A 13,021-nucleotide genomic window follows, 5' to 3' on the forward strand; every position below is an offset into this window, starting at 1 on the left:
TCTCCAGAGTACAGATTGCCTGAGCTGGAAATAACGTGTACAGAGTATGAATGTCTAGAAAATTTCGCCAGCAGGAATAGGTCATTGCATTCTTGACATGGCATTCCTTTACGACCAGTCTCTTAGTAGTCATAGGGTCTTTAATGTACATCTCTGTTTCAGCTGACATGTTTGATAAAAGTAAAAATCTAGCTGCCAGACTTCTATCTTCAATTCAAAGATATCTATGAAGTTCAGATCTGAATCTCAACTCCAGCAGGATTCCTGCCTCTGTCCATGATGTGTATGAATTTAGCCAAGTATAAATCTCTTGTTTGTTCAATAGGTTTTAATCTTTTTGATATCAGATAACTAGGAGTGACCACACCCCGCTATAATGACATGTACAGGGAATGGTGTGTACATGTGTCCTGATTGTATTACTGATTGTATGATATCCATAAACAATAAATGTAGAAGTAGAAAGCAATATCTGATAAAATAGATAATCAATGATAACAAGTCAATTTGCGCGAGGGAATTTTATGTATTATTCAATGAAAAGATAGTAATATGAAATACTGTTACAGCAGTCTGTCCTTTTGTTTAAATTTTGAGGTATTGTCAGCAACTCAGTGACAGAGAGCATCAATCTAGAAGTAAAAATAGAGTATTGACCACCGTTACTCCGTCTTTGGTTCTCAACAGTTCATTCCCAAATATCTCATTAAATCCTGCTTCCAATTTATTCTCTTAATCTTAACATGTAGGGCAGCAGTGTGATACCTTTATTATTATTATTACTTTGGACAGCTCAGAGGATTGTATAAAGCTTCTCCTTCCAAGTGCCCAAGGTGGGGGCGGGTGAGATGACGTCGGTACTTTCTCTCCGTTGGCCTCTATGCTTAACTATCTGATCGCCCAGCCATTGAGCCACGGTGGCTTTAGCCCCAAGGTCGTTACATAGATTGCTCTGTCTATCTTATGAAGTTGCAGTGACTTGTTAAGATCATGTAATGTTGATATCATATATCTTGTGAACGGCATCAAGAAGGGAAAGTCAATCAATGATACTTGTAATTTCAAACAATCAATTGCAAAACCTACAAAACTAACCACTCTCCATACAAAGCAAATTGTTTATTCAGATATGCGCGAATGGGAATCAACAACCGGCCCTTTGCCCCATTAAACAAGAGAAGATGAGAATGAAGGGAAGATAGAACAATCGAAAAAAACCAGTACACTCTCCCTATTTTTCTGTGTTGCGGGTTTCTCCCAAGACGTCATCGACTCAGCCCGCCTTAAACAAACCTGAAAAATAAAAACAAGATAATAATATAGAGACATATTTCACAAAGGAATCAGATTCCCACATGGCATTTTGAGTCTCTTGAAGGTCTAGATCATGATCGTGTAGTATCATCAGACTTTGCCTTTCTTTCTATTCGCCTGTTGTAAAACCTTTTTTTTTTTCCCCTTCTTGATACAGAAAACCTGAATAAATGTTGAGCATTAGTATAATATTTCAGCGCTACGTTATGCGGCTACTACTCTTCCATCCTTCTTTTTCCTCCTTTTCCTTTCTCTCATTATCAGATGTTCACCCGCCCCCCCCCCCCCCCCCCACATCTGTAGTGTATATGTATCTAACGTATCAATCAAGGGCACACACTCGTATGCTGCTAGACGAAGATCCGTAAACGATGCAGGTGACGGGGGCGCCGTTCTTGATGGCTGAATGGTTAACTAACTAGCTGCAACTCCTTTCCATCAGATCCCGAAGGAAGCGGCCCAGTGCCCAGGGCCCAGGCATTATCAGGTGCCATCTCATGTTTGCGACGCTCAGGAAAAGATGCCAAAATACTGCAACGAAATCGAATGCTCCAGGCCGGCTCTTGTCTGGAAATACGGACAATGCGATATATAGGATATATATATATAGGCAGGGGGGGCGAACGAGTTCGCACCCACCCAGTGCTTTCTGTCCATGTAAGGGGCAATAATGTCAACCGCTGACAATTGCCACTGATAAAAAAGAAAAGGGGGAAGGGGGGAAAAACATGCTATGATGCCAGCGGCTAGGTAGTGCTCATCCACTCGCCCCAACCAGCTCTGGCAGATATTAAGAATGAAGAAAAAAGGTAGTTAGTTAATACAGGAAAGAGAGAATGAACTAACTATACGCAAAATGTTGATCACACTAACTTAGTGAGGCTGGCGATGCTGCAACCGCCTACTGGCTAGTTAAGTTAACTGGTTTAGGGGCCTTGGTCCCCCTTGGCGACGGCTAATGACGGTGATCAGCCCCGCGGACAGAGCACAGAGAAGACCTGCCTGCCGATCGAGGCCTGGGCTTGTAAGTATGTAGCTCTCATACTGGAAATGCTCTTTTCCGTTAAAACGTACTTCGGATAGGAGAAGAAGAGGAGGAGAGACACGTATTTTTAACTGCTTATTGTAGCTGTCATGAGAGAGAGCTACAAGTTTGGATTTCTGAGCGCACTGCGGGGTACACACAGCATCTCTTACGTCTCTACGGATTATGCCTGCTCGCGAAGCAGGCATGTTCTTGCAGTGACAGTGGCCCAACAGATTCTAGACACTGATCTAAATATATTCCTGTTTTTAAAAGTATCAGGAACAAACTCTACAGACTGAGAACACCATTTGTTACAATAACAGCTGTCACAAAACATAAAAATTATCTTTACATGTATAATATAAATTTGCCTTGAAGTGGATTTCTGACTGTCATCTACATAAAGTATAGACTATTGATGTATCTATCACATAATATCTCTAGAATATCAGACATAAAGGTTGTAAATTCACACAGAAAACTCATGACTCTTTCATAAAAGCAATCTCTTCAGCAATTAGAATAAGAGTAAAAGAAAGAAAGAAATGAAGATCTATAGACAGAAAGAATGTTAATTTAATAAGATATAAAATGTGTTAATCTGTGTAACACTATACAAGTTTTATTTTTGTTTTTATTTTTTATTTTTTTGACATTTTTTATGTTCTATATATACTGCTCTATTTTAAGAGCTTTTGCAATCTGAATTGAAATAGTAAGATATCAGACAACAGTCTAAAAAGTCATACAGATAAAATTGTTGTGCATTTGCAGAAAAATTGAAAGACTGTCTGTAACTTAACATATTAAAAATAAATGTGAAATATTAAATCTTCATTCTAAACACACAAAAATAACTTTGAAATACAATGTTCTGATTCAACAGTATCTGCAACTTTGATACAATCTGTATCACTTTATAAAATGATGTATTCTATACTTGTTGATATTATTCTGATATGCAAGGCTCTCTCTTGTCTCAAATCAAGAAATGTAAATATAATACACATTAGCGAGGATTATTTAACCAGGTTTTGAAAGATAAAAAATGAATAAAAATTACGAAATTATTAGACTGAGCAATTGATGATGTCATACAACTCGGTGTCAAAAAAAAAAAAAAAAAAAAAAGTAATGATAGAGTAGATCAACTTCACCTCTGTTTAATTAGCAGCTGCTGCAGGCAAGTTCTTCAGATCACTGGCATGGAATGAAAATCCGGGGAAAGCTGCATCAACCCCTTGCAGATCTGATGAGTTTGGCAGCCAGAAATTACCAACTATTAAAAAGAAGAAGCAGAAACAAACCAGCGACTTTAAAAATGAGGCGGAAAAAAAAAAAAAAAAAAAAAATCAAGATTATCATATAAATGCAAGGAGTTTTATTTTTGAGGGAGTGAAAAAGAAATATATTTGAAACTTGTGCAACATTTTGATCCCAGGTTAATTGAAGATCATGATCATCTCGGCTCTCAAGGCGAGATTTGCCCACACTTCTTTAGGCCCGCATCTCCCCTCTACTGTCAAGGATAATAGAGCCGGGCTGAAAGAAGAGTAGGAATCATCAAGTTTGTGCGGCCTTGTATTGATCTGATTCGGGATTTTTGAGAATCTGACTGAGAGAGGGGTGGCTCAAAGCGCACACACTGACGATGGTGAAATGGGCTAGCCATAACTAAGTGAGCTCAGAGAACATGAATTTGAAAACCTCTGTGAAACGATGATGGAGAGAGTTGCTTCTCTGCCTGATTATATCTATTATGCAAGGTTAGCAAAATACATGATATCAATTGAAAAAGAGCTGGGCTGAGCAGGCGTGTTTTAATGAACAAGAATCGCAGCCAGCTAAATCGAGAGATTGAGACTCAATCTTATTCACCCAATGCTATGTATGTACATGTACATGTACTTACTCCCTGATAAAAAAAAGATAACACACAGCTTGATTGTACCCCTACTTGAGCAAGTTAATGAATGATGTGAAGAAAAAAACTGGAAACCAGGTCCAAGACAAGACATCCACAAACTATTTCCCTGTATCCCTTACTGTCTGAATGTGCACTGTATGATGGTCAGGTATGTACAGATGCAGGTACCTTAGGTACCTTGTACACCCACACACCTACACAGAATCACAGACACACACACACACACACACACACACACACATACACACACACATGGGAGTAAGTAACACAGTACCTGGATGTTCCAGGCTCCTTTTACATCTGCAAAATCATGTTTTGAGGACAGTATGTATGTGTGTTGTGTGTACGAAAACATAACTATGCCATTTTCTTCTGGGGGTTTAAAAAGCCGCGATGTCTGCATTCAGATATGCTTAGTTTCACCCCGCCCGCCGCAAACGCGCGACAACATCTAGGCCCTTGCACTTTCTCCTGCGGGATTAAATCCGCCCCTCAGCCTGCAACTGCGAGACTAATAATAATATTAGCCATGAAGTGGTACTTGATACATTAATATATTATTAGTAGGTTGGCGGTGTATTCGTTAACTAGTTAGTGAGAAAGGGATAACTACTATTAGTAGTCAGCTGAGACGCTGCGCAAACTCGAAAATCATGGCAGTCCCGATTGATTGCAACTTCTAACGGTACGAACAGGGGTAACCTCAAATTTTTGACTGCTCCGTACTGTACTAGTTTGTTCATTATTGGAAGAGATGAGAAAAAGAAAGATATATCTTTTCGCTTTTGCTTTCTTTAACCTCTTTCCGCCCCGGTTGTTATCAAGCCTCATGACCTTGACCTTCGGGACCAAGGACTGACTATTCGTGCATAACACAGCGTACAGCGGGTTGACGAGGCCAATTAAATTCTCAGAAAATGCACTGAACGACCAATTGAACAAAAAGCGCAGATAAAAGATAGAAAAGAAGAAGAAAAAGAAAAAATAGAAATTACCGAGGTGCTATCATCAGATGACTCCTGCCTGTGCAGAACAAATAAACATTATTATTATTGCATCTGCATTCTTGCATGCAGAGATCAGCGCGATGAAGTTACAGGCAGTTAACTAATGACAACCAATCAGTGAAAAAAAAAAAGAAAAGAAATAATAGAAATAACTTAGTTACCCGCCGCCCCCAATTCCATCCATCCTGCAAAAGAAAGAAAAGGCATGTGCGGAATCTAAGTTTCTTGATAGTTCAACTTAGCTTTATCTTGCTTTTATGACTTTCTGATAATCTGTGAGTAGAGTTTATAGTTTGATCATATTTCTAGTTCAACTCTCAACTCCAATTACTAGCAGAATGTCTGGGGTAGGCGAGTTGAAAAATGAGAGACAGAGGATGTTTCAATCTACAGAACCTCTCAACCCCCATGATTTCTTCTTTGTCATTATTGGGGGAGTTAACATTTTGAAGAATGAAAAACAACAATGCTGGGGTGGAACTCATCCTCAACAAACAACAGCTCAGTTAGCGCCAGGGCGGCAAGAGAGGGAAACATTTATCACATTATTCCAGCAGCTCATGGTTAGGCAGGTGTTTGTTGGGATTTATGAAATAGCAACATGAAGTAGTTATAATTATTAATATTGGTTTTACAAGCCCTCTCCAACCCCTATCTGTCAACCAGATTAACTTCATATCCAACATGCCGAGTCTGACGCCAGTGACTTGCGTCCCAACCACTTTGTCATTGGTTCCTGGAGCGTGAAATCAGAAAGAAAATTGGCGAGAATTAAAAAAGGAACAGAAAGGACGAAAATGCTAAAACACGATAATTGTTATTTGTACACATGAGCGAAAGCCGACAGGTGAGGTGGGACATTATTGTAAGGAAATGAAAATACCCCACAGTCAACAGTCGTACGGACCGTAGTTAGTTACCCTACCTACTAGTTACCTACCTACCCTAGAGTACCGTACCTGGGGCACTTGGGTACGGGGGTAAGTTACATGGTGAAAACAGGTTTCGAATTTGAAAACCCCCTGTTGCATGAAATACCCAGGAATAAATGATGTAATTAACAATAACAAGAAGGACGAGGGCGGAAGTCCAGTTGCAGTACAACAAGGCTGGCTGACTCTTGATGCTGTGACTTAAGAAGCGCAACGTGTGGTGCAAATGAGTTTAGATTATTGAACAGTTTGGAGAAGGATATGAGGGTCAGTTGTGAGGCCGTCTTTTCTCTTGATTTAAGGCTTGGTTAGTTAGCCCTGATGTTACTAGTTAGTCTATAACTATAGGCAGCGTGGGGAGAGTTTGGGGATTTGCAATTTTGGTGAACAACACTACAAAGTAGAACTCTACGGTGATATGATAGTAATAAATGTTATCATCTTCTTCAGAACAGCATGTAACTGGCGCGGATCCATCTCCTCACGAAAATGAAAACGATGAAAAGAAAGGGGTTCCCCGATGTATTGAACTTTAAAAAAAAAAGGAAAAAAGAAAAAGAAAAAAAAACCAAAAAGCCCGTCCCCGCAATCGAAGGCCTAATATAGCGACGGAGCTCGCCGACAAGAGTCAATATCAGAGGGATACATAGTACAAAAACGAAGAGAGCAACGTGCCACAGCATACAATAATGCATCTGGAAGCCTCAGCCCCGTCCATATAACCTTCCAAAACGCTTAGTTAGACATAGCTATATAACCATCCTCTTTATGAAGTTATAAACTTGGCCTCTTATTACGCGGCCCAACGTACAGTGTACATATCAAAACAAATCATCTCCCATAGCAGGACTTTCGCGATTCTAGAGAACCACTCCTACAACAAACGCATAACCACATATCCCTTATACCAGTAGTCCGTACACACAAAATGAAACCGGTGAAATGAAAGACAACTAACTATAACATACAAATTGTAGTCATGTATGGTATGTAGTGTATTTACACCTCAAATGAGAAAAACCAACCCCAAGTCCCTGCATCCTGCTCGTCTGGAATAATGAAACGCGTATCACGCACAGCATCTGCAATCCGGGGTACATGCATACCTGCACAACAGCATCAGTCCCTCAATCCTCATTGCTCTGCCTCTGTCCCCGTCCCCCGGTTTCACACTCCCTCATTCATTTTCATTATTGATTCAAAGCCCTCTCCATCCCCACTGGTCACCTGTGCGTACGCGGGCAACTGTTATTATATCTGTCACGTATGCAGGGTAGGCCACAGGTGAGAAAACAAAACAATGAAAAGCAGGCTGCAGGGTCTGCGGGCGGGAAGGGAAGTTGAGTACGGGAAAGGCGAAAACAATAAGGTTAATCCAACCCTAATCAACCCCCGCCCTCCTTTTCTTTTTCTTTTTTCTTTTTCCTTTCGCTATGCTTGGTATCCTGATGTGTGGAGTAAGAGAAGGAGGAAGGCGGGTAAAACCCTTGGGTTAAGGGTGTTGATGTAAAGAATTGCGCTGCATTATGCATTCTGTAGGCTGCGAGTGCGGGTGAATCTTGGGTTGGATGCGACGCCAACCTGTGGTTGGAAACAGTGAGATAGATTATGAAGAGCAGCAGACGAAGGAATAGAGAAAGAAGAGAAGAAAATGAATGGCTTTCATCATCTTATGTCTATGATGAAATGATGAACACTGAGAGTGATGTAGGTAAAAAGTGCACTCAACCAGCAGTTGTATCTATCAAATGTAATGTAGCACCAAAATAAAAGAAAAGAAACAGCTAAACTTTGTCCTGGATCTGCCACATCAACGGTGTTGATATCAGCAAATACCGACAACTCTCTTTTCTTTCAACCCTGTAGACCCGGTTATCCTTCTCCTTTCCCTGCATGTCATGTCATGTAGATTTTGGCAAGGCTGGGGGCTTGACATAGAATATGCACGGTAGATCAATGCATCGCATCCCGTCACACCCGTACATATCAATATCGTATCAGTGATCTGATAATCAATCCTCTTCCTCTTTCTTCTGTTTTTCACTCCTTCTTCTTTGTCTGTCTGTCTGTCTGTCTGTTTCCTTTTCTGCTCTTTATTCAATCCCCCTCTCCCAAGTTCCTCTACCTGACTACATCTCATCCTTATAGTTGGATTTTGCCTGCAGCCTGGTTGGCGGAGAGCGAGATCACACCCAACCCAACCAACCCTTCGAGGCAGGCGGGCGGACAGATAAAGGTCAAAGAATTTAAACCAACCCAAGCCAATGAAGAGAGAATAAAAAACTCATGTGACATAGATTGGATTAAAAATGGGAAGAGAAATGAGGGAAGTGTTGTTTCCCAATAATAATGTTCAAACAGTGGGCACAACAATCATTTTTATTTTTAGAGGTAAGATGCTCCGTAGAGGGTCAGTTGAAATAGAATCAAGAATACCAGTCTAGACTCAGATGAAGAGTAGATAACTATACAATAACTTCTCATCAATATCACAAGAAAAAAAAAAAAGGCAGTGTAAAAGCTTGATTCCACATAAAACTATAACTATAACTACGGTTTAGTCACTCTTGGCTTTCAGGCTATGAGCTCCAACCCACAGATCTCTCAGCATTATAATCCCCCTCAGGTGTACTCCGTATACTGCGTAGAGTATGCCCCCCGGGTATTAATAAGAGATCACCTGGGGGATAGAGAATTCCCCCGGGTATAGAGTACCCCCAGATATAGAGTCCCTCCAGGTAATATAGCACCCCCTTGGATATATAGAGTTCCCCCGGGTATTTTCATACAAACCTTCAATAAGGAGGGAGACCTTGATTGCCAATACAATCAAGTATCATGATGTGTTGCTCTTGGTATAAAAAATACCCATTTGACCCAAATGTCACTCACACTATAATAATAATAAGCTGCTGGCCCGTACTAACTTCCCGTAACAAACCTAGCGTCTTTCCCGCGCCGCGGAAGCCTCGGGGGGGCGGGGCCTAATTTTCTCAGAGAGAAACACCCCCCCCCGCGCCCTGAATTCCGGCCCGCTACAAAGTAGTAGAGTAGTGAAGTGTAATAGTGTAGTTAATAAAAGAAAAATCCCACGCCGAGAGTTTCATGATATTGGACGTCGTCGTGATCGATCCCCCCCCACCAACCACCACGCCGCCGCACACATTCCATCCAGCATTTGCATTCTCTTCCCGCATCTAAGCCGTGACAAAACTCTATTAAAACGGGGAGAGAGAGGAGGAGGACGGAAACTTCGCAAGTTTGACAGATGACATGACATCACATGACATGGTTAGATGGGGCATGGCATGGTTATTGCCCTTATGCCAACTCATCAGCGCCTAGACTGCTTCAGTGTTTTGAATCCCAGCTCTGGAGCAGCCTGTGAGTGAGGAGTGATCAAGAAGCGGTGAAGCAGGCATGTGTAATAATAATAATGTATGTATGTACGTCTATGTCTATGTGTGTATGTGTCTGGGGTCAGCATACACTGGGCCACCTGAGCGATGTGCTGTCCTTTTTTTTTTTCTTCTTTTTTTTTGGTTTTCTAATTTGTATTTTTAATTCATTAAGTAGCTAATAAATAGCTATATACATAACAAGAGGTACCCAAGTACGTGTACATGGACTGGAACATGAAGTGTCATAAAACGCCCTTTCTGAATTAGACCGATTCACCTAGCAACCCTGGCCATATAGAATTAAAACAAATCCGTTCATGGAAAAAAGCAAAGAACAACAAACTGATTGAAGAAGTTAATGTATGCATGGTATGTATGTATGGTAATGGTATGCTAATATGCACTGGCAAAGATGAGGTACATGAATGGAATCAAGTATGAAGGTAACAAGAGAGGCCGAAGAATAAAAACACAAACAAAATAAAGCTATGACGGGAGTTGCCTTGCGTTTATTGCGGGAGAAAAAAAAAGAAAGAAAAAAATATCAAAACAAAGGTGTGGTTGTTGAGGTTGGGGGGTATCTAAAAGTGCAAGTATGATAATAATACTATAATGTTGGGAATAAAGACGAGGTTCGGTGAGCGACAGAAACGAAAAAAATGTATGATGCAGACTCAGGCAAACTATGCAGTCAACGACAAGGTGGGGGCAAATATATATATAAAAGTGAACATGAAGGAAATTAAAAAAAAAAAATAAAAAAAATCACCAGCCCTTCACATGATATTCGTAGGGCCAGTAGTCGAAATAATGATTCCACGAGTTATTCTTGGAGGCGTCTTTATCTGCTGCGGCGTTTTGCGTCTGTGTCTGGGTCTGGGTCTGCTTCTGGCCGTTCAGCTTCGTGCCCACGGGGCCAGGATATTCTTGCAGATTGGCCATGTCATGCGCTGTATGTCGTCGCTTGAAGCCTGCGTTGAGAGTGGTGGCCTTCTGTTGTCGTTCCCAAAGCAGATGTCGTCGTAGAGACTCTGTCAACTCTGTAGCGAGCATGTTTCTTCGGGTTGTTCGGGGAGAGTGGGGGACTTGGTGCTGGTAGGTGGGTATTGATTTAACGACTATGGGTTTGGAGCGGGGCATGTCGGGCCCTTTCATTGTGAGGGTGTTCTCGTCGCTGTCTGGGGATGCAGCGGCGGAATCGCGGGTTGGTGAGGAGAGGCGCGATCGTTGGAGAGCGGGGGTTGATCGGGAGCCTGGGGGTCCCCCGGATTTGCTGACGATGGGACCGTTCATGCGTTGTGGTTGGTGCATCATCATTGTTAGTAGCGACCGTCGCGAGACGAGATTCGGTCGCGAATCGACGCGCTGGAACAGTTCCTTCTCGTCTATGCTCGATCGACCGCTTTCGGTAACGGAGTCTTCCCAGTCTGAGGAATCGTCGTCGTCTTCGATGGCGCTTTCAGAGATCTCTTCATCATCGTCGGTCTCGATCGCATCCTCATCCTCCGAACTCTCAGTAATTGGTCGGATGGGTGTTCTGGAACTTATCGAATTTTTTAACATGGTCATCTTCTGCATAGTGTTAGCAACTTGGTGAAGACCATCTGATAGCGAGCTGCGTTGTTGTTGTGGTTGTTGTTGCTGTTGGGTTGGTTGTTGGGGTTCCGCTGCGAGGCGATCCTCAAAGGAGCTCTCGTCATCACCTGATGAGCCTCCTAGGGTAAACATCCCACCCTTCTTTTTGAGCGGTGAGCCTTTTTGTGTCACTGTCGTCTTTGAAGGAGCGGGACTCGATGATATTTTTGTATGTGATCGGTATGAGGAGGAAATATGCGATGGGGAAAATCCGCGGACTATGGTGGATGACTCCAACAGTCCTGAGGACGAGACGCTGGTATCTGAGCCTACTTGAGGAGCGTGGTCACTCTCTAGGCCGTCGAGAGCAGTTGTAGAACAGGAATCTGACGATTGATGAGGGCGGACAGCGTGCGATTCTATTAGGGCGGGAGTGGGAGTGGGTGACGATGGGCGAGATTTAATGACGACTATAGCGGGGGCGGCAGCTTTAGTTGTCGCAGTCGCTGCGGGTTGAGGTGCGAGTTGAGGTGTGGGTGTAGGTAATGATAAGGGTTCCAAATGCTTCTTCTCCTTGATAGTATAAACCATCCGTTCCAATCCCAACGATGTTATATGCTTTTCCTTCCCTCTGCTTATACTCAATGCCGATTCATCTTCAAGGATGGTAGGCTTGAGATCGAGCGTCCGCGATGCGTTGATGTGGCTTTCAATGCGTTCCGCCTCATCCGAAGCGGCAGATTCCACGCTCGACGACAGTTCTGGGATCTCCCTGGACTCATATCGTAATCGTCGGACCTCTAGAGGAGGGATTGCTGCTGGTGCTGGTTCGACGCAAAACGTTTCTCTGGTCCATAATCTCCAGCTCAGGTTCTCTAGCCGTCTGCCTTCCTCCATGTAATCTGCACATTTCGAGAAAACTAAATCGTGCAATAAAAAAAAAGGAATCAGTACAACTGTTCATGTTCATTTCCCCCGTTCATTATCTTCTTCCCGCCCACAAACACCCACGAACTGAGTAAAGAGAATACTAACCCATCCACATTCCATGTAGCGACTCTGCATTTCTTGTATCCACCTCATGAATCTTCGCCGCGTCCACCGAGAGGACGGGGCTGTTTAATCGTGAAGGCATGATTTGTCCGGCTGCGTGTCGTAGAGGGTTAAGGGAGGGCATGTATTCCTCGAAGCGAATCCTTTTGTTCGCTGTATAATCCAGCGTTGCTCCTTCAAAGCAACAGTTCCACTGTTCTCTCCCTCTCTCTCTCTTTTTCCCTTTTTTCTGTTTTGTCTACCGCAGTCCTTTCCGAGGTGATTTTCAATCTCTTGATTCCCTTGTAAGCCGGCGGCCTGCTTTGCTAAGGTCCCGAATTTGTCGATCCGAATCCTCCTCAGTGTTGATAATGCAGCAAATTCAGCAAATTCAGCAAATTCAGAAGCTGGGAGTAATAATTATTGGAAGTGTCGAATTAACGAACGAATGGCATATAGTGTCAAGGGGAGTGGTGGTGGTGGTGGGAACAGAATTGGGGCTGATGAGCAGGCCGCGGTTATATATATATAGCAAGGCTAATTAATTAATCCTCAGGAATCGCTCGTGGCAAGAGCAGGCGGAGAGTATGGTACGGTACATGAAATGTGGAGATGACTGTGGGAATTCGGAGGCAAAGGGCAACGAGAATAATATATAAAGAATAATAATTATTTTCGAAGATGATTAGAATAAATTATTAAGGATTATTTTTTATGGTGAGGTGGAAGGTTTGGGTTAGTATTTTTATACATATATTTTTTTTTTTTTTTTTTTTTTTTTTTTTTTTCTGTCTTTATTATGTTCT

At 42.3% G+C, this 13,021-nt stretch overlaps 3 protein-coding genes across 3 annotated transcripts; 1 reads left to right on the forward strand and 2 right to left on the reverse strand.

Moving 5' to 3' along the window:
* Positions 1 to 5,395: 5,395 nt before the first annotated feature.
* Positions 5,396 to 7,189, forward strand: BDBG_17039 (uncharacterized protein). The gene is made up of 2 exons (XM_031724847.1): positions 5,396 to 5,843; positions 5,914 to 7,189. The coding sequence occupies exons 1-2, from the start codon at positions 5,614 to 5,616 to the stop codon at positions 6,020 to 6,022; spliced, it is 339 nt and encodes a 112-aa protein (XP_031578283.1). The 5' UTR covers positions 5,396 to 5,613; the 3' UTR covers positions 6,023 to 7,189.
* On the reverse strand, positions 6,934 to 8,638 carry BDBG_17040 (uncharacterized protein). The gene has a single exon (XM_031724848.1). The coding sequence runs from the start codon at positions 8,345 to 8,347 to the stop codon at positions 8,033 to 8,035; it is 315 nt and encodes a 104-aa protein (XP_031578284.1). The 5' UTR covers positions 8,348 to 8,638; the 3' UTR covers positions 6,934 to 8,032.
* A 976-nt stretch (positions 8,639 to 9,614) lies between these two features.
* Positions 9,615 to 12,978, reverse strand: BDBG_04383 (uncharacterized protein). The gene is made up of 2 exons (XM_031721645.1): positions 12,219 to 12,978; positions 9,615 to 12,103 (listed from the first exon to the last, which is right to left on the reverse strand). Exons 1-2 carry the CDS (start codon positions 12,358 to 12,360, stop codon positions 10,374 to 10,376), a joined length of 1,872 nt encoding a protein of 623 aa, XP_031578285.1. The 5' UTR covers positions 12,361 to 12,978; the 3' UTR covers positions 9,615 to 10,373.
* Positions 12,979 to 13,021: the final 43 nt, after the last annotated feature.

This window comes from Blastomyces gilchristii (genome assembly GCF_000003855.2).
Source record: "Blastomyces gilchristii SLH14081 genomic scaffold supercont1.7, whole genome shotgun sequence".
NCBI classification, from domain to species: Eukaryota; Fungi; Ascomycota; class Eurotiomycetes; order Onygenales; family Ajellomycetaceae; genus Blastomyces; species Blastomyces gilchristii.